Source organism: Pan troglodytes, chromosome 8 (assembly GCF_028858775.2).
Source record: "Pan troglodytes isolate AG18354 chromosome 8, NHGRI_mPanTro3-v2.0_pri, whole genome shotgun sequence".
NCBI lineage: Eukaryota > Metazoa > Chordata > Mammalia > Primates > Hominidae > Pan > Pan troglodytes.
This window is the reverse complement of record NC_072406.2, coordinates 38212789-38234402: the sequence shown is the minus strand read 5'-3', so window position 1 is coordinate 38234402 and position 21614 is coordinate 38212789. Positions and strand designations below refer to the sequence as shown.

The 21614-nt window shown below is 37.3% G+C and overlaps 1 protein-coding gene across 2 annotated transcripts in view; it reads right to left on the bottom strand.

The window, feature by feature from the left end:
* GPR158 (G protein-coupled receptor 158) overlaps positions 1–21614 on the bottom strand; it is a 422057-nt gene that overhangs the window by 369029 nt on the left and 31414 nt on the right. For both annotated transcript variants that reach the window (XR_010146829.1, XM_521427.9), the window contains exon 2: positions 7372–7477. Coding sequence is in view for 1 of the 2 variants with exons in the window: in XM_521427.9 (XP_521427.2) it covers positions 7372–7477 (106 nt within the window). In the remaining variant the exon portion in view is untranslated. The remainder of the gene's footprint in view (positions 1–7371; positions 7478–21614) is intronic.

Sequence of the window (21614 nt, the reverse complement as noted above, 5' to 3'; positions counted from 1 at the left end):
ATGAACATCATTCTACATCAATGAATGAATAGTATTCATTTTAAGTAGCACAATGGTATGATATTATTTGGATGCATTGTAAGTCACTTACCCAATTCTTTATTATGCATTTGTTTCTAAATTTTTGCTACAATATGTAATACTGTGATAAGTAGTCTAGTACATATATATTTATGAATTATATTTTAGAATTATATTTATATATTTTAGAATTTTCTAATGTTTTCTTAAATTATTTTTTTTAGAAATGAGGTCTCACTCTATTGCCCAGGCTGAAGTGCAGGGGCACAATCATAACTCACTGCAGCCTCGAACTTCTGGGCTCAAAAGATCTTCCTGCCTCAGCCTCCTGAGTAGCTGGAACTACAGGCATGTGCCACTAAGCCTTGCTAATTTTTTAAAATTTTTTTGTAGCGACAGGGTCTCGCTATGTTCCCCAGGCTTAAATTATTTAAAGTAGAAGTAGAGAAAAAACAGGTAGAACAAAGAAGTATGCATTTTTAATGATGACACATTTTTACCATATTGTCAAAAAATTTATAAACATTTGCATTCCTACCAATATCACATTAAATATCCTCACCAACATTGAGCACAATTCTTTTTTACTGCTTGCCAATCCAATAAATAAATTCCTGCACTTCTTAAATATGTGTGAAGACTTCTCTTTTATGACTAGTCTTGTGTCTCAGAAATTAATATACGATATTTTAGTACATATCACCTAGAAAATTTAGTACATAAAAAAGTTAAAGTCAATTGGTATATTTCTAAGTTCTCTGGTTCCCTCTAGAATGCAATGATATCTTTTAAATTATAAATTTCCTCTGTCTTATTCACCACTGTATCCCTAGGACCTAAAATAATGAATTTGAAATAATGTTATAAAAGGTATCCCATGGAAAAAATAGCCTATACCTTATTAACCATAATAATAATAAGAAAAATTACTAAGAATAATAGTTCAGCAAACTTGTAAACTGTCCTCAAAGAGAGAAGCCTAGTACACCTAATTATATGTGAATAGACTAAAGTCAGAACTGGGTTGCATGAGACAGTAATGGAAACAGTGGTTTAGTATTTAACCAGAATACAACACACAAATAGCTTGAAACTGTACACAGGGAAAGATGTATTGTATTTTAATAGTAAAAGAGATGACTAGACAACAAAGAAATAGTTTAATGTCACTTAATTTCCTACTACAGATTTTCTCTCTCTCTTTCCCCCAACCACAAGATGGCGATAGCCACTGGTGAACGCTTGGCTCAGTTGCTGGGAACATCTAAAACAGCCAGCTTGTCCTTAACTGACTTATTAGGCTCCCCAGCTCAGTGGTTTTAGCACAGTGATTTCTAACCCTAGCTTTGAAACAATTCGAGAATCTCTATTCCAAATAACCCTCGAGAGCATAGTGGAAAACTCAGAAAAATACCATCGGTTTCTATTAATTTTAAAAAGAAAGACTGTAACAAAATCAAATGAGATAGGCTTTAGAACTCCAAAAACAAATATGCATCCATACAGTGGTGATATGGCCTCCTTTGGCTAAGCCTGGTAAAGCAGGGATGCGTGACTGAAACAGAGGATTAGCCTAGAGGAAAGAAGACTTAGAAGGTAGCTAACAGCAGTCTTCAAATACCTGAAAGGCAACTACTACAAAAAACATTTTGTTTAATTTTATTTTGGGCAATTGGTCAAAAGCGATGGCCATGCATTAGAGGGAGGCCATCTAACAACAGCAAATTATCTCCATTAATTCAACAGTGTCAGGTACTGTTTCTAGGTACAAATGAACACCTGATCATTGTCCTACATTCCAAAAGGAGTGTGACTTTATATTAAATAACCACATTTCACACTAGTAATAGGAGAAAAGTTGTGCTACAAATACAACTAAAATGTAAATATCCACAGTGATTACCAGTGTTTACTCCTCACTTACTGTAAGACTATTACAGTTTCCAGTGTGAAATAATGGCATTAAAAATAGTTTGCAACATTCTCATTACTTAGTTTCAATTGCACTAATACAAATCATAAGAAGATTGCATAAGCCAAAATTCATTTTAAGTTTGTTCTTAAATGTCCCTCAGTGAATTTTAAGGCAATGTTACTGACAAGTGTACAAGGAAACTCAGGGATTTGAAAGTTTTAAAAAGCCTGTGTGGCTTGACTACACTATAAGCTAGACTATATCCTACAGCAGAGCAGTCCACTGCACTTTTCAACATGGTAGCCACTAGTTACATGGGCTATTAAATGCTTGAAATCAGGTTAGTGAGGCCAGAAACTTCCTTTTTTGATTTTGTTTAATTGGTTTAAACTTCAGAAGCAACGTGTGGCTAGTGGCTATCATACTAGACAGCATGGCTCTAGAGATAGGTGAACAATAGTATTTGTTAAACAGAAACTTTCTGGAGAAAAGAAGAGCAATGGTGAGATAGCAGCCACAAGATAGAACTGACACATAGCTATTTCTAAGTGATTCAGTAAATGAAAAGTTAAACTAAATGAAAGATCTCTAGAAAAGTACTCTAAACCCACTGTAGTCAAATGAGTAAGTTACATTTGGTATGTAAGAGGGTTTTTCTGCTTTCTTTGAATCTTTGCATTCTATTCCTCTTCTCATATACCAAATGATATGTTTTCTTACCTTTTTAGCCTTCTTTAAAATTTATCTTTAGAGATTCATTAAACTACATCTAATGTAGTAGTAAAGAATTACAAATAGATTTTCACCCAATACATTCCATAGAAAAGAGGAGATATGGGAAACTGTCTTAGAGCAATATAAGACCAATGACTGGGGTGATAACACAACCACTCCAGTGAATCTGATATCTTCAAAAAGTGGTCTCCAAAGCAGAATAAACACGACTTTAATTGGCATGCAAAAAGAAAATACTAGAACTTCTGTTTACATTTAACTTTTTAATAAAAGAAACATAAGCTGTTAAGCCTTGTTTTATGTAGGACTTGGATTAATATTAATGCCCTCATTCAATCTATACTTTACATGATCACACATCTGAGAATGCACTTGAGACATCCTGAAGGAAAACTGGGAGTTTCAAGACAGAAAAACATTAACATTGACACTGGTCACTGGGTTCCTTCATTTGCTTCAATTTTCCATTTATTGCCTTTATATTTGGCCATTTAGATGCATTTTCAGAGTGTATTGTTTTAAAGTATAAAGTATTTATGATTCTTCATGAGATGCTGTGTGACCCAGAAAATCTTCCCCCATAAAGATTCTCTGATTATTTCAAAATGAACTGCTCACTTCTGAGCTTAAATATGGGTTATACATTGCTTTATACAAAAAAAAAAAAAAAAAAAAAAAAAAGGCAAATGTTCCAAATCTGCTGATCTGTTCTGGGATGGCAAGTGGTTGGTTATCAATAGTGTCTATGAAACAGGTATTTAAAAAACAACAACAACAAAAACCATTCCTTCAAAGCCATTTTAACAATCCATGAGAAAGTCTTTTCAAGTGAGCATTTTGAAAATGGATATTTGAAAATGTTTTCAGTGTTAAGTGGTTTTTGTTGCCAAAACCTATAAGTATTCACACACCTCTACACTTTAAACTTGGAAATAAAATGTCCTAGTCTGCTTTAATATATTTAACATGAAGAGATTCAGTGGGTTTTTAACCGATTCCTTTAAAATATTAAAATGACCAGGTTTCGAATTAGTTTGCAAGGACCAATTGACATCAAGTAAGATGCAGAATTGCCAGCTGTATCTCTGTAAAGAAAACCTCTGCAAAAATTGGTAGCAAACATAGTTGACAATTTATTACTTCAATTTGGACTGATTTCTCCTTGTGAGGAATCTTTTTCAACCATGACAGATATTAAAACTAAGCATAAAAATAAAGTGAACTTAGAGACCTCTGAATCACTGCATTACTAAGTATTAAACTAAGATTTTCAAAAATTATGACATAATCATAACAGTCTCACTAAAAATTTTATAAAATTATGAATCAATTATATTGCTATAAATATATAATTCTTTTAACAAAGTAATATAGTTTATATTAAAATATTTCATCTTCATCTCAACCTTGTAAAATTTTCTGATTTATAATATACTTAACATAAAAATATAACAAAAGATATATATACACTCTAAATTTAAAATATATATATACCTTGGACTGATGTTTAAAAGGTATTTACTAATGGAATATAACCAAAAATTTTCCAGGATACTCTCCTAATATTTCCTACTTCAAACAATGGTTTTTTTACACTTCAAACAAGCAAAAGAAAATATTTAAAACAAAAATTAATATGAATTAATTTTATGTTTAAACCATTCTGTAGGAGAGGATGTGAAAACTGACCAAATCTATTTTACAGTAATCTAGATTAGTTACTAAGACACGTCCTTCAAAAAATGCTTAGTGGCCTCCTAGACCTTGTGAAGACCTAAACTCACTGAGAGATTATTTTCTTCACAAACCATTCCATGCCTTTCTAAAATGCTCCTGAGGCTTTTGTCATTGGTTCCATATCACTTATCTGTTTCCAACGTCAGACCTGATATTTTGGTTGTACTTACCCTAGAGGCTGGAAAGTTTTCCAACATTGCTAGAAAAATTTTTACAGTGAAAAGTTTGCCTCATTTATAACTTTGAAATTTGTAACTTTCTCTATTGTTTACTGGAGAAGAATGTTAAATATTAGCAAGATAAAACCCACTGTAAACCAAGATGAGTGTCTTTATTTCTAATGATGTGGACATTCATAAAGACAGGACCCTACATCCTACAAATGTGGATGTTAAGTGCTTCCCAAAATAAGCCAGTTTACACAGCGATCCTTGGGATGGTAACAGAGGGGTTGTTACAAAGAATAAAGTAGAGCCAGAACACATGAAAAATGCCACAAGTGAGACATGTTTCTTTCTGTTTTCCCAAGCAGTAAAAACCTCCAGCGAAGCCAGTTTCTAATCTCTAACTCACATCCCTATGGGAAAGGAATTGAAAGACTATTCCCAGTAACTACACTGAGGATGTGGTCCAAAACTGTTGCAGGTACCTAGAGTGACCAGCACAAACTATACGACCTTAGAGAAGCCCAATACAATGTGTGAAGAGTTCCAGGACAGACCTGTGCAGGGAAGACCACCCCATGAGGGCCTCCTGAGCATAGCCCACGACACAAAGATTCTTTCTTCCCAACTCCAGTACCTGGGCAATGAAAGGGGGCGAGAATGACAGAGTGCAAGTTGAACATACACTCTGTAGATCCATTGTTTTGATATTACTTTTTGATCACTCAGCCTCTTTCTACAATATTTTCAAATGAAATTGTAGAATATTTTTTCCACTTTTTTGAGTAGGAATGTAATAAATATAATGTTCCCATATATAATCCCAAAAGTTATAAATTTCAACCTAAACTTTGTTAATCAGAATAGAGGATATTTTATCTTGAAATAACCTAGTTTATTTCAAAGCTTTAAAAAGACACAAAACCCAGAAAATTAATCATCCTGATGCAATGAAAATAAATCAATCTTCCAAAAGGAGAAAGAGGTTCTTTCAGTATGACCATCTAGTCAAATAAACAGATGCGCTGTAAGGACACAAAACCACACCATGATTATTAGAAGCAAGCAGCAACTGTAACAAACTGAAAAGTAAGTATCTCCTTGTTTCTAGGCAGACTGCTTATTGAACCACCCAGGAGCACCACTAACACAAGGCTATACAGAAATGAACACACACAGATCAATATCCACAATATGACACCCATGCAGAAAAAAGTCCATTCTGGCTAAAAGACAACGCTAAGTGGCTATCTGCTCCTAACAGAACAATATTGCTCTAGACATTTGGCATGGAGATGATAATCAGGCTAAAGATATTCACCAAGCCAAGCGATTGAAATTCACATCTTAGAAATGCCAGAATCATCCGAAGTGGAGGCTCAGAAATGTTCAAAACCCTAAGAACAATTAAAGGAGACAAAAAGAAGAGCTTAATTTTGTGAGTTAGCAAGGCAGAAACATTAACTGTGGATGGCAGTCTCTGTGGAGGTGTATGGAGATGGGGGAGGAAGTGTGTGGATGTGAGGGAATGGTGGGGGCTGTGGGAATGTATTGATGAAGTGGGGGATCATCAGGATATGGTGGAGAGATGTGATAGATTTAGAGGGATATGGGAGCATTACGGGGGCTTCTTACAGGTTGGGGGCAAGAGGATTGAGGGATGCTGTGGAGAGTGTGGTGGCGGGGTGGAAGTGTGTGTGGAATGTATGGCGGATGTGAGAAACAGTGAAAAGATATTTGGGAGTGTGGGAGTACAGGGGTATGTGGGTTGTGTGTGGCAGGAGTATGCGTGGTGGGTGTATACATGGTAAACACTCAATGGCGTATATACATGTATATGCATGCATGTATACCTGTGCAACTGTCTGTGCATTTGTGTAATGGCACAAATAAGTGCTTATTGCTAAATTTCCTTCTGATTTAAAATTCCTTCCTTAAAAATTACACTATAAGCAATCACCTTTCACAAATGGCAAAAATTCAAATTAAAGTTGTAGATGACTACATTTGTGGAAATATCCCCTCTATTTTAAATAAAGCAAGCTGACTTTCCTCACAAACTCATGGAATCAATGTTGGACTAGCCCAAGTATTTAAGATCAAGAACTTTATTGTATGTTTGTTCCATAGTTTGAGGACCTTGGAAATGGACTACTGAAAATGAAATCACTAGTATGTCATCATATTCCTTCTCTGAAACTACAAAAGACAAGTGATAGTCTTATTTCCAGAAGCATGATCCCCATGCCTGTTTCCTATTAACCAGAGTATCGTCAAATCAAGCATGGATAGGGACTAAAAACTGAACAAATACACACACATATACACAATTCCTTTCCAGGACCCCGCACAGTGTTTTCTCCTTGTTTTCAAAATTGCCCCACCATGCTTTCTCTAGTGCTCCTCTAGCAGATAGCAGTGTGTCTGAATGAATACCACCAATATTTCAATAAGCATCATATTCCATAAAAACAGTCATAATTTGACCATTCCTGGGACTGGTTTCTCATCTCAGGACTATTTTAAATTTCCAGCCCATTTTGAAGAATAGGGCCAGGCTTTGACTAAAGTCAAACTTCAGATGTAATTGTAGTTTTGGCCTTCTTTCAGTCCCCAAACGAACAGTTATTCTACACAAATTTTATTTTCTACTCCTATTTTAGTTCATTTGGCAGCACTGAGACCTACATAGATTTTCTTCCCAGTAAGATGCCTCTTGTTCATTTACCCACACAAATATAACATATTCAAAATAATGTATTCTTGAGCTTAAAGAGGATTTTATTTTCATCTTCTTACCTCTGAATTGTTGAGGTGGCATTTATGAGTTCCTGAAAACCAGCCATCACTTGAGCATTGGTCAATGTCCACTTTCTGAAGATTTATGTCAACTTTCATGACACCCCTAGAAACAGAAAAGGATAAAAAGAACAAATTAATCTAGACATTTATGATTTCTCTGTATTTTAAGCTTGAAATTAGAAAATTATCATAAAGAACATGCCAAAAATTGTCAAATTGCCTACTCATATTCAACCAAAGTGCACCAAGAGAAGACACACAGTATAGGAAAATCATTAAGTATTGGTTTTATGTAAGTCCAAAGGCAGGGAGCTGTCTTCACTTCCTTATATAATGCCTGGTACATAATAGGTGCTCAATAAATATGTGTTGATTGCCTGAACTCCAGGACAATATTGCTCTAGACATGGCAGAAAATGTGACTCTAAAATAACACTTGTTCTCAGAACCCCTTCTAGTAAAGTAAATTAAAATAAAGCCTTCAGTTCATTTCTTTCTACTCCTATTTCCCATTGCAGGGCTAGGAAGATTGAGGAGTAGGGAGGACGGTATCAGAAAATAAGCATCTCTTTCCTCTGATCTCTCATTCTAATAACTCTAAACAGCTCTTTAGGTCTCCCAGTGTTCCACATTAAACAGAGATTTGCCTCACTACAGAAATGATGACTACATTCTTTTTTCTTTTAAATCTGGAAACGAAGAGACTGCATTTCACTTAGCCATTTGAGAAGTGTCACTAAGAAAGACAACTCACAAATTCAGAGCCAGTCAAAAGCTAAATTGCAAAGAAAGCTCCAAGTTGGGCTAAAATTCCTCCACTTCCTCCAGCCAACTTTCTCTCTGTTTTCCTAAGATTCCCTCCTTTCTATTTTTCACCACCAGCAGCACCACTAGCAGCAGTTGCTGCAGAAATATCTGTCCAACACTGCACTATCACACATGGACTTTATTGAAATAAGTATTCTGCATCCTGGGCCCTGAAGCTTTATAATGTAGTTTTTCATAAACTTGAGTAAAGTATATATACCCCACTACAAACTACTCAAAGTAAAAACACATTTTTGAGGCCCCACACCCCTAATTTAAACAACTTTTCATTATGATATCACTCATATATATAAAATATAAAAGTAGCCTCAAATTCCTGATTTTATAGCTCCTGTAGCTACAAAGAATCCCACACAATTACAAAATAAATGCAAACAAAAGTATAAAACCAACAAAAACCAAATTTAAAATATTAATTTAAGAAAACCAAACATTATGCTTTGCCAAAACAAAATCACCTCTCAAAACAGGAATATAGTACTGACTGCTAGTTCAGCAATCCTATTTTGCCACACATCTTATGACTCATTTCTCTCATCTCTTTTCTCCTTTTAAACTACTGTGAAGCATTCTAACAGCATGGCTTAATGCCACTTGGGCTTCCTTTGGGGTGAATAAATCATTTCTTTTTTCAGTCTGCCTCTGTTCTTTAACCTGTGAGAAAAGTACTACATTACCTAGTGCCTACATGCTCAAAAGATACACAGAAATATATAGGGACACTAAAACCTCCTGCCAGTGTTTGGTTTATCCAGATAATCCAGAATATGTTTGAGTTGATTTTCCAGATGATCAGTGAAATGAAAACACAAAAATTACAGAAAACACGCTGATCATTCAGATATATAGACCCCATTCTGCAAAATATTACTGTTGTGGGCCATAACGCAATAAAACAAATGTTTATGTGATAAATAAATGGATTTCCAAGTAACCTAATGCCTTAATCCAGTTCATGCCTTTCCTCTTTCAACAAATTTTTATCGTCTGGTATGTGCATATCACTGTAAGATAACACTATGCACGACAGAAAGGCAAACCTACCCCCAAGGAACAGTAAAAGGCATAAGACATTTTGAAAATGACCAAAGCGTTTAATGGACAGTAGATGCTAAATTCTAGAGGATTTGGAAAGCTATCACTTGGAGTAACGTAAGGCTTCAATAACCATTCGTTGACTTACTGACTGCTTTCACTATCAGAACTTTCAATCGAAGTAGGTTCCACCAAAGTTAATCCAATCATGTAAGCCCACTTCTGGTTCTACTTTATGCTCCTTGGAAATAACTTTCTTTCACTGATTCAGTAGATACTCAGTGAGTGCTTACTATGTGCCAGAATTGTTCTTGGTTTTTGAAAGGCATCAGTAAGCAGGAACACAAAATGCTGCCTTCATAGAGTTTAATTCTAGTGTGGGATAGAGAAATAGGTAAAATAAATGATTAAATTATACTATACTTTACAAAAAAAATAAGTTCCATGGGGAAAACAACTTCCAGCAGATAAAGGGGATGAAATAGAAAAATTTTAAAATTTTTTTAAAGGGTGGTCAGGATAAATCTCACTGAGGTGAAATTTCTGACTCAACACAGTTCAAGTCATAATTAGAGCTGGTTTATAAGCACACTCTAAATCACCAGTATCATAAAGCTTCTCACCGGACTACTGTTGTCCACTACATTTTGGTTATCTTTCTTGAATATCTTATTTAGAAAGTATTTGTAATTGGCAAACTAATCAATAGGCATTTCTACTCGTTCCACAATGGTTGGTTATAATGAGGTCAAGTTTTTCTCAACAATCCTACCATAGCAGTCCAGTTCCCAGACAGTGGAAATCTCAAATCTTCCAGCTTACTCAGACATCGGCTAACTTGGAAAATAAAAAGCTGCAATTACTGTGATCGTTTCCTTCCCTGGAGAAAACTGACTTCAGAAAAAGGCAGCTCAACTGACTGAAAGCTTTCGCCCTTCATTCCAAGTTCGTACATGGAAACTAAAAAGTCACCGCAGACCTCAAGCCCGGCCCGTGAAGCATTCCAGGCTTGTGCAAAACCGTGGAATATAATGAGCTACGTTTCCCAGCTGGGAAATCAACGAGGCTTCTTCATTACAGCCTAAGCCTGGGCGCCCAGAGACTTACAAAACCCTGGGGAAGGCGCTGTAGACTTCCTGTCGCGGGGAAGCGGAGGTTTGGGGGATATAACAGAAAGAAAACCCTCTCTTTGTGGGGAAGAGCATCCTGCCGCCGAAAGGGACGCAAAGATCCAACACCTAAAGACCCACGTGTCCCATCGCAGACCAGGCAAGGTGAGAGCCCCATCGCGCCTGTGCCCTCTGTCCCGAGTGGGCATCTCAGGGGTTGAAGGGCTCCTGGGAAATTCTGAGACTGAAAAGCTGGCTGCTGTTTCATGGCCTCAGGACAGGAAAGTGAGGGTCAAAAAAAAAAGCCTGTAAGTGGCCTCCAGAGAATGGAAAATATAGCAAATCGGATCCCCTAAACACCTGGGTGCTTAGCTACACTACAGACCAGCATTTTCCTCTATTTGTCCGTTAATAGAACAACAAGCCCGAAGCAGGATTCAGCCCATCAAACACGATTTCCCTACTGGTCTTTCTCTGTGAATGGACCTCCAAGTCAAAGCAATGGCCAAGTGCCATAGGTTGGACTCCCTTTGTGCTTCTTGTATCTTGACTCTTCTCTTCCATATGCATGGCCACTGCCTTGCTTCAGGCCCTCATCTTTCACGGGTTAAACAAATTTAATACTAGCATACTCTTGGGTCCTGTTTGGCATTGCTCCAAATAAAGATCCTGGTTTGTAGCTCTTGAAGTTTATATGGTTTAGGGACCTTCTTTAAGAAAAACAAAATCATGAATACACATGTATGTGACGAGATGACCTTTGGCCCTAGGTCTTTCGGTGGTAACTGTTGGATGGGTAGGCACCATGGGCATTAAGAGTATTACCAGAAGCCATTTCTATACCAGAATGACCAGTAACTTCGCTATACACAGAAGTGACCACAGACAACTTTAACATATATTGCTTAACCCAGACTAAAAAAATCCTGAAGCTCCTCCAGTTTGCAAAACTACCCAAAGCCTAGGAAAAGTGTAATGGAGGCACATTATACCAGAAAGAGACCACTGCATTCAAAATATCTTATTTTTGCAAGTTTTATGAGAACAGTTGACCACAAAACTCATTTCTAGAACCCATTCCAGGATTTTAGAAAGTTCCCATGCAAGTAAGGGTTGCTGAAGCCCAAGAATCATACACTGCTTTCTATGTAATATTTGAAACATATAAACCCAATCCCGACAATTCCCTACTTGAAATCAATATTACTCACTTTCCTAAATAATAAAATCCACGTTCCTTGGAATGACATAATCAGGGCCCTCCTACTTCTAACTTCTCCAACCACTCTCATGCATATATTCCTTATTCCAGACAATTCAGAACTACATTTAGGGCCCTAAAAAATTCATGCTATCTCAAACCATTCTTTCACAGACATCTTTATACCTGAAATCCCTTTGCCTAAACCATGCCTTACATTATAACTCCTACCTGGCCACTTTCTAAAGCCTCCCATGAACTCCAAGTCTGATATGGAAGAGAGTCCCTTATTCTCCCATAATGCAGTGTGCTTACCTTCTTCATATCAATTAGCACACTATATTATAATATTTGATTTTCAACGATATGTTTTCCCCACTAAAATTTCCATGGTCTATATCTTTTTTAACATTTTTCCTTAGCTCCTAAATCAGCCCACACCCAAAATTAACTTTGGAGCAACTACAGACATGAGAGAAGCAAGGAGTAGCTAAACTGACATCCCCCCACCCCCAAAAAATACCCAAGCAAATTGAAAGTATCATAAACTGCTATGGAGGAATGGATAGAGAGACTGGATAGATTGATGGAAAGACTTGAAATTCTGCTTTTCCTCCCTCCTCATGTTACCTTGGACAATAATTTTTCTGCTCCATCACTACAAAAAAATGGACAGTAACAGCATATGTAGTCAACATTGATGGGATATCAAGGTAGAAGTTGTGTTGAAATTGATTGATGAAAACAGGTGCCTGTAGATCAGCTGCCATCAGTCATTCACTTCTAACAATAGACAACCAGAACAGAATCCGGTGCCTGGAAACGGACTGCTGCCATAATAAAAACTCTAAATCTATGCCAGTGGCTTTGGGAACAAGCAAAAGCTAAAAGGGCCTCAGTGATGGTTAATGAAAGTGGGAATTTGTTGGTCAGTTTTGAAGGACAATGAAGAAAATGTTATTGGAGGCAGGAACAAAAGGGACTTTTGTTATATAGTAGGTAGAAAGTTTGAGAGCACCGTCACCTGTGAACAAGTGAATTTGTAGATCCAGCTGAGGAATTTTCTAGACAAATGCAGAAAGTACTACACTTGGCTCTTTCTAGCTGCCACTGATAAATATAAAAAGAAAGACATGGACTAAAGAAGGAGCTGGTTTGTGGTTTTATGTTTTGGCTTTTTGAGACAGAGTCTCTCTCACCCAGGCTGGAGTATAGCGGCACGATCTCAGCCCACTGCAACCTCCACATCCCCGGCTGAAGTGATTCTCCTGCCTCAGCCTCCTGAGTAGCTGGGACTACAGGTGCGCACCACCACGCCCTGCTAATTTTTGTATTTTTAGTAGAGACTGGGTTTCACTATGTTGGCCAGGCTGGTCTTGAACTCCTGACCTTAGGTGATCCACCTGCCTCAGCCTCCCAAAGTGCTAGGATTGCAGGCATGAGCCACTGTGCCCAGCCATGTTTTCGCTTTTTAATTGTGGTAAAATATACATAACACAATTTACCATCTTAACCATTTTTAATGTACGCTTTTGTAGTATTGAGTTCATACATATTATTGTGCAACCAATCTTGAGAACTCTTTTCATCTTGCAAAACTGAAACTCTGTTCCCTTTAAATGACAAATCCCTATTCCCCAACTCTGCCAAGCACTTGGATTAGAACTACTTTTCTACTTTCTGTCTCTATGAGTTTAACTACTCTAGGTTCCTCATGTATGTGGAATCATACAGTATTTGTCTTTTCATGACTGGCTTATTTCACTTAGTATAATGTCCCCGAGGTTCATCCATGTTGTAGTATGTATTAGAATTTCCTTCCTTTTTAAAGCTTAACAAGATTCCATTTTATATATATATCACATTTTGTTTAGCCATTCATCTGTGGTGGGCCCACTGAGTTCCTTCCCCCTTTTGGCTATTGTAAATAATCTTGCTATGGAGCCGCTTAGATTTTTAACAAAATTTAGAAGAAATATAAAAAGCCAGGACTGCTGAATTTGAAATAAAACTTTCTATGGGAACACAACAAGCAAATAAAATATGGTGTATTAGTTTGTTAAGGCTGCCATAACCAAGTATCTCAGACCGGGTGATTTAAACAACAGAACTTTTATTTTCTCACAATTCTTTAAGCTAGAAGTTTAACATAAAGGAGTCAGCAGAGTTGCTTTCTTCTGAGCTTCTCTCCTTGACTTGTAAATGGCCATCTTCTCCTTGTGTCTTCACATGGTCTTCCCTCTGTGCATGTCTGTCTCCTCATTTCTTATAAGGACATCAGTCATGTTGGATTAGGACCCACCCTAAATGACCTCATTTTAACTTACTTCTTTAAAGATCCTATCACCAAATACAATCACATTCTGAGATATTGGAGGTTAGGAGTGCAACGTATCAATTTTGGAGAACACAATTCATACCATAATATATGGTATCCTGATTTATATCCTGGAGCAAAAAAGGGACATTAGTGGAAAAACAGGAAACCTGAATGAAGCCTGTAGTTTAGTTAATACTAGCTCCTTACTTTTGATAATTTTCCCATGGTTATGTAAGATGTATTACTATAGGAAGCTGTGTAAAGAGTCTATAGAAACTTTCTTTTCTAGCTTTACTAATCTTCTGAAAGTCTAAAAGTATTTTAAAATAGCTTTAAAAACTTTCTAGTTATAGAAAACTAGTTTTTTAAAAAATAAGTAAATAAATAAGGGAGACTCGGCCAGGCGCGGTGGCTCACGCCTGTAATCCCAGCACTTTGGGAGGCCGAAGCAGGTAGATCACGAAGTCAGGAGATCAACACCATCCTGGCTAACACGGTGAAACCCCGTCTCTAATAAAAATACAAAAAATTAGCGGGGCGTGGTGGCGGGCGCCTGTAGTCCCAGCTACTCGGGAAGCTGAGGCAGGAGAATGGCGTGAACCCAGGAGGCAGAGCTTGCAGTGAGCCGAGATCTCACCACTGCACTCCAGCCTGGGTGATAGAGCGAGTCTCCATCTCAAAAGAAAAACATGGTAATAATAAGGGAGTCTCAAGAATTAAAGAGACAATATGCAAATAAACAGAAAATATGCAAATAATATGCAGAATGAAGAGACAAAAAGGAATGTTTAAAAAGCAGTATTAGGATAAATTATTCTCTAACAAACTTTGAAAAACTAAAAGAGAAGGATTAAAAGGATAGATAAGATGATAGACAATATAAAATGCCAGTTTGCCCCAAATGGAAGAAAAAACTTTAATAGCACAATAAGCATAAAAAATTTAAATCATTCCCTTCCCTGAAAACTTCAGGCCTAGATGGCTTTATATACGAATTCTACCAAACTTTTAACGAACAGTTCTGTTTTCATGTTTTCACGAAAAAAAAAAGAAAAAAAAAACTCACCCAGCTCACTTTACATGACTTTTATTCCAAACCACATGAGGGCAATAAAAAAAAATGCAGCCACCTTTTAACTATGCATGTAGATTTAAGAGTCTTAAAGGAAATATGGGCTAAACAAATGTTTACATGTATTAAAATAATTATGTCATGATATAGTGGAATATATATCAGAATGAAAAGTTGTTTTAGCACTGGAAAAATAGGTCAAAAAATTCAAAATAAATGAGAAAAAATTATTTTAATCAAACTAAAGAGGCATTTTACAAAGTTCAACAACTAAATTATTTTTAATGGCAAACTACAAATAGAAGGAAACTTTCTTAAATTGGCAAAGCTTGCCTCTAGCAACATTACTCTTAAGGGAGAAGTTTTTTTTAAGATGTTCCCTTTAAGGCAAGAATGCTTACTGTATCACTGATGCTATGTAACATAGTACTGAAATCTTGACTAATTCTATAAGAACCAAAAAAACTGAAAAAGAAAAATGAGATATAAAGATCAGAAGTGAAGATATGTGTCATTATTTGTACATGATATGATCATTTAAAATCAGCAGATAAATATGAGAATAAGAAAGTTCAGCAAGGTTGCTGGATACCAGATCAAAGAACAAAAAGCACTGGCATTTCTCTACAACAATCTTCAGTAAAAAAATTATAACTAAAAAGACAACATTTAAAATAGTAACAAAACCTACAGGACAGGCACCATGGCTCATACCAGTAATCCCAGCACTTTGGGAGGCCAAGGCGGGTGGATCACAAGGTCAGGAGTTCGAGACCAGCCTGGCTAATATGGTGAAACTCCATCTTTAATAAAAATACAAAAATTAGCTGGACATGGTGGCGGGCGCCTGTACTCCCAGCTACTTGGGAGGCTGAGGCAAGAGAATTGCTTGAACCCAGGAGGCAGAAGTTACAGTGAGCCAAGATGGCGCCACTGCACTCTAGCCTGGGCATCAAAAGCAAGACTCATCTCAAAAAAAAAAAAAAAAAAAAAAAGCTATAAATTCACTAGTAGTTAAGAATACACAAAACCTCTATGGAAAAATTTTGAAAATTCTTAATGAAGAACAATAAATGATCTGAATTAATGGAGAAACATACTGATATGGTTTGGATCTGTGTTCCCGCCTAAATCTCATGTCGAATTGTAATCCCCAATGTTGGAGGTAGGGCCTGGTGGGAGGTGATGGGATCATGAATGGCTTAGCACCATCCCCTCAGTGCTGTTCTTATGATGGTGAGTATGTTCTCGTAAGTTCCGGTTGTCTAAAAGTGTGTAGCACACCCCGCCTTGCTCCTCCCATGTAAGACGCCTGCTCACACTTTGCCTTTCATCATGAGTAAAAGCTCCCTGAAGCTTCCCCAGAAGCAGATGCTGCCATGCTTCCTGTACAGCCTGCAGAACTGTGAGCCAGTTAAACCTCTTTTCTTTATAAATTACCCAGTCTCAGGTATTTCTTTATAGCAGTGCAAAATAGACTGACACACATGCCATTCTCTGAAAGGGGATAATTCATTGTAATAAAAATGTCAATTCTCATCAAATGAAAGTATAAAATTAATGCACAACCTACCAAAATTCTGTATGAATTTTTGAGAAATAGCTTAAGTTTAATTAGAATAATAAAAGTTGTGAAAAAGAAAAAGAGGACTTGCCCAACCAAATATTAGGACATACTACCCAATTGTGGCAGACATGGGAAGCCATGGAACAAAATAGAGAGCTCAGAGACAGACATATGAATATGAGGCACTTATACGTATGATAAAGGAAGGTAGTATTAGGAACTTGGGCCACTAATGAATAAATATAATAACTGGATCACTACCCAATACCATGTACACAGGTATATTCCAAATGTTAACAACTTGACTGCAAAAGGTAAAATTATAAAGTTAGTAGTTGATAACATAAGAGAATATTTTTGTGACAGGGTATCAGAAGGCTTCCTAAATGCTATGGCTTAAATGTGTCCCCCAGAGTTCGTGTGTCAGGAACTTCATCCCCAGTGCAACGGTGATAAGAGATGGGACCTATAAGAGGTGATTGGTCATAAGGGCTCTGCCCTCATGAATGGATTAATGTGGTTATTAAGGGAGTGGGTTTGCTATAAAAGCAAATTTGGCCTCCTCTTGTGCATGCGCTCCCCCCATCCCTTTTTCCTGTGCAAGAGTAGGCTCTTTTGTCCTTTCACCTCCTGCCACAAGATGACACAGCAACAAGACCCTCACCAGGTGTGGCCTCCCAACAATGGATTTCCTGGCCTCCGGAATTGTGAGTCAAATAAACTTCTAATCATTTATTGTGAGCCAAATAAATGTCTAATGATTTTAATCACTATAAATTACCTAGTCTCAGGTATCGTTATAGTGGCACAAAACACACTGAGACAACAAACAAAACCCAAAAGCATAAAACACAAGGCAAAATTTTGATTAAGTGAAAAACATCAGAAATTTTTAAAAATTCTGTTTTTTCTTTTTTCTTGAGACAGTCTCTCCCTCTGTCGCCAGACTGGAGAGCAGTGGCACGATCCCAGTTCACTGCAACCTCTGACTCCCTGGTTTAAGCGATTCTCCTGCCTCAGTCTCCCGAGTAGCTGGGACTACAGGTACCTGCCACCACGCCCTGCTATTTTTTGTATTTTTAGTAGAGAAGGGTTTCACCATGTTGGCCAGGTTGGTCTCAATCTCCTGACCTCGTGATCCACCCGCCTGGGCCCCCCAAAGTGCTGGGATTACAGGTGTGAGCCACCACACCCAGCCAAAATTCTGGTTTTCCAGGGAGGACATTATGGACAAAGTTAACTGAAAGATGACATATTGGATGATTTTGTAATGTCTAAAATTTACAAGGATATAATGTCATGAATACACCAAGATTTCTTGCAAGTCAACAAAACATAGCAATTATAATAGGAAGTGGGCAAAGGATATAAACAGTTTACAAAAAAAGTGAACCCAATAGGCCCACAAGCATATGAAGAAATGCTTGAGCACATTGGTAATCAGGAATGCAAATTAAAACAATAATGAGATATCACTACACATTTGTTAGACTGGCAAAAAAAAATATTTAGAAAGCTGTATAATGCCAAGTGTTGGCAGGAATGTGAGGCTATAGGAACCCTGCTGGTGGGTCTGGAAACTGATGCACGCTGTCTAGAAAGTAATCTTACAATATTTAGTAAAATTGAGTTTACCCCTCCCTATGACTCAAATCCTGCTTTTGGATTTCTCATTCGAAGAAATCCTCACTCATTCACAAAGGGGCATAGAACACACAGTATTCAGCAGTAGAGAAATGGATTGGTTGTATATGTAGCAACATTAAGATATTTTTAAAGCAGATTTGTGTGGATAAAATGCAAAATAATGAGGTATCTAACAACTATTTAATCAAAATTATTTACAAACAAAATAGCACGTGAATAGAAGAATACACTGCACAGGCTAGTTGTAAATGGGGTGGGTTCAAGGGAAACAAGATACTTTTTTGAAAATGGAAGAAGAGTGATTTCCTTTCTGTCACTGTGTAACTGAAGATTCTAGATCCATAATTTCATGACTTTTAAGTTTTAGCTGAAGTCATCTTTGGGTGTCTTCCTTATCTGTGTGCGTCTCATACTAAGAAAACATTGCTCACAAAAACACCCTGCATCTCTATCATTTAGCTCAAGCCCAGAACTACAAAAAGTACAAGAGCACCAAGAACACAGTTCTCCCAGGGCTTTAACGACAGAGAAAATATTTGGCAAATCTACCACAATTAGGCATGACCTTAGTACCAAAGTACTTGGTGGCTGCTTACTTAGCAAATATAAGCAGATAATCTAGGTTATTTGAGGATAAGGCTAACTTTTCCTCTAACACAATTAAAACTTAAGTCACAAGCCACTGAGTAAACAAAGCCGGGGTCAAGACACCAGAAACCAGATAGGATTTTGGAGCCAAAGATTAAAATAAAAATATAATATCAACAGTTAACTAACATTTCTTTTTATCTGTAACACTTTTCAGTTATAAAATAGATTTTAAAATAAATTGTGTGTGTGTGTCCCTACTACATGTAAGGCTCTTTGCTAGGTGGTAGTGCAGATGCAAAGCACAGGATATCACTCTTTAAAAGATTCTGGTTTAGTGGGAAGAAAAAAAAAAAACAGAAGTAAAGATACAAGTTACTCATTCATTTACTCAAAATGCATTGAGCACTGAATTACCACTGTTACTCTATATTCTGTTCAGCCCTCTAATGTGGCATTGTGCCATGATGAGGGTATTCAAGAATAGGCAATCCAGTAAGCAGACACAGATCATTTAAAGGTTTGTCTTATAAGAGGAAGAGATAGAGTGGTACATAGATCTAACAGTAGTCAAAAAGAAGAATAAAGGAGGTAGAAAACCATATTCCATACAATTTACATATTACACATAAAAGAGAACTGCCTAAAGAAAACAGGAAGTGGCTGGGCGCAGTGGCTCACACCTGTAATCCCAGCACTTTGGGAGGCTGAGGCGGGCGGATCAGAGGTCAGGAGTTCAAGACTAGCCTGGCCAATATGGTGAAACCCCATCTCTAATAAAAATACAAAAAAAAAAAAAATAGCTGGGTGTGGTGGCACGCACCTGTAGTCCCAGCTTCTTGGGAGGCTGAGGCAGAAGAATTGCTTGAATCCAGGAGGTGGAGGTTGCAGTGAGCTGAGATCATGCCACTGCACTCCAGCCTGGGCAACAGAGTGAGACTCCATCTCAAAAAAAAAAAAAAAAAAAAAAAAAAAGAAGGAAAGAAAGAAAGAAAAAAACAGGAAGTGACCTGCTCTCCTGTACAGTCTCCAAGTAATCCCAAACCCATGCTCTAGTGGGTTTGCAGGTTAATTCAGGTGAAAGCAGGTTTGGGACCTACCTAATTTGACAGTTTGTAGAGGCCACCATGTGGTCGGGAAATGTCGAGATGTTCTTGCTGCCAGCACAATGTGACACAGTTCCAGTGCTTCTCTCTGGTCTTTTACTTCTCAATTCTAATACACACACACACACACACACAAATTCACACAGGACCAAAGAATCTCATACTGAGAACAGTGGTTCTGGTGATGAGATGGTTGATAGAAGAATATCATATATACCAATATAAGATGTACAGGATGCAAATTTTGTTTATTCTTTTACAAAAGCCCCTTGAATACCATCATTTATTTAGTTGTCAATCAACTTTTAAAAAGTGTTTTCCTCCTTCTCTTTCGATCATAACGCTGTAGGTAATTGAGACAAAGTTTTCTTTTTTCAAAACTTTGCATTTCTAAATGCAACATTTGCTAAAATTGAAGTAAAATCAGGAAAAAATAATCTCTGTATGTTTGCTAGAGATGTAAAATTATCATTATTGGCATATTAAAATGTGAAAAATCAATTGAAATAACAATGGTTACTAACCCTGACCAATAATAAGCCGTGTGACTAATGAACAAAGCAAACACATTCTATAAACCCTGCTCTGCACAATTGAATATACCATGTGGTAAACATTATATTTTAAACTCCTACAAGTGTTTAGCTCTTTCCAGTTTTCAAAGAACTTTTGACATATATTACCTCATTTTATCTTTACCAAACCACTAGGCATAAAATACATAGTTGTCTTAATGATAGCATAAGAGTAAAATAATATCAAAAGCAGCTAACCAATATACCAGAGAATATTAATTAGGAAAGGCAGCATTTACATTGTTATCTGAGTCCTTAAAGATCTTATAAATGAAAACATGAAGCCCACTAATCAACCCCAAAACCTGCTTGTTCTGCCAGCTATACCTTTATGATTCTTTAGGTAGAATCATATAGTCAACCTAGTAGTAAATATAACTTTATGCTCTATCCCAGGAGTCCCTCAACCCCTTGGTCATGGACTGATACCAGTCCATGTCCTGTGAGGAACCAGGCCGCACAGCAGGAGGTGAGCAGCAGGTGAGTGAGCATTACCACCTGAGCTTCACTTCCTGTCAGATCAGCGGTGGCATTCGATTCTCACAGGAGCACAAACACTATTGTGAACTGCATATGCGAGGGATCTAGGTTGCATGCTCTTTATGAGACCCTAATTCCTGATGATCTGAGGTGGAACAGTTTCATCCTGAAACCATCCCCCTTCCCCTACCATCAATGGAAAAATTGTCTTCCTCAAAAACTAGTCCCTTGTGCCAAAAACGTTGGGGACCACTATTCTATCTTATGATTCAGTTTAAAAAGGGGTGAAATAGATTAATAGAGTCACAGCAAGAGAAGAAATCTGTCCAGAAGCACCAGTGAATGAGTCATAGCAAAGGCACCTATTGGGAGAAGCAATCTGCCATGGGCCCTGAGCTTCCCATCATGGTCTTGCTGGATATGCCAAGAATGTCAAGTCCTGACTTAGCCACTTGGACCATTTCTAGGGTTGTGTTTTGCAGCGATCAGCCTCGAGGGATGAGGTAATGTCTCCCCGCAGACAAAGAGCAGATTTCCTTCTGCTTAATGTAAAGGCAGTGAATCTCTGAGTTCATAATTCTCTTCCTATAATGCAACCCATTCATGTGCAAGTATCCATTATGGGCTCTTTGCATTTCCCCCGTGGGACTTGGGCAAAAGTGGGAACTGACACAGACAGACTTGAAACTCTGGAATAATTAAGTCCTTTCTC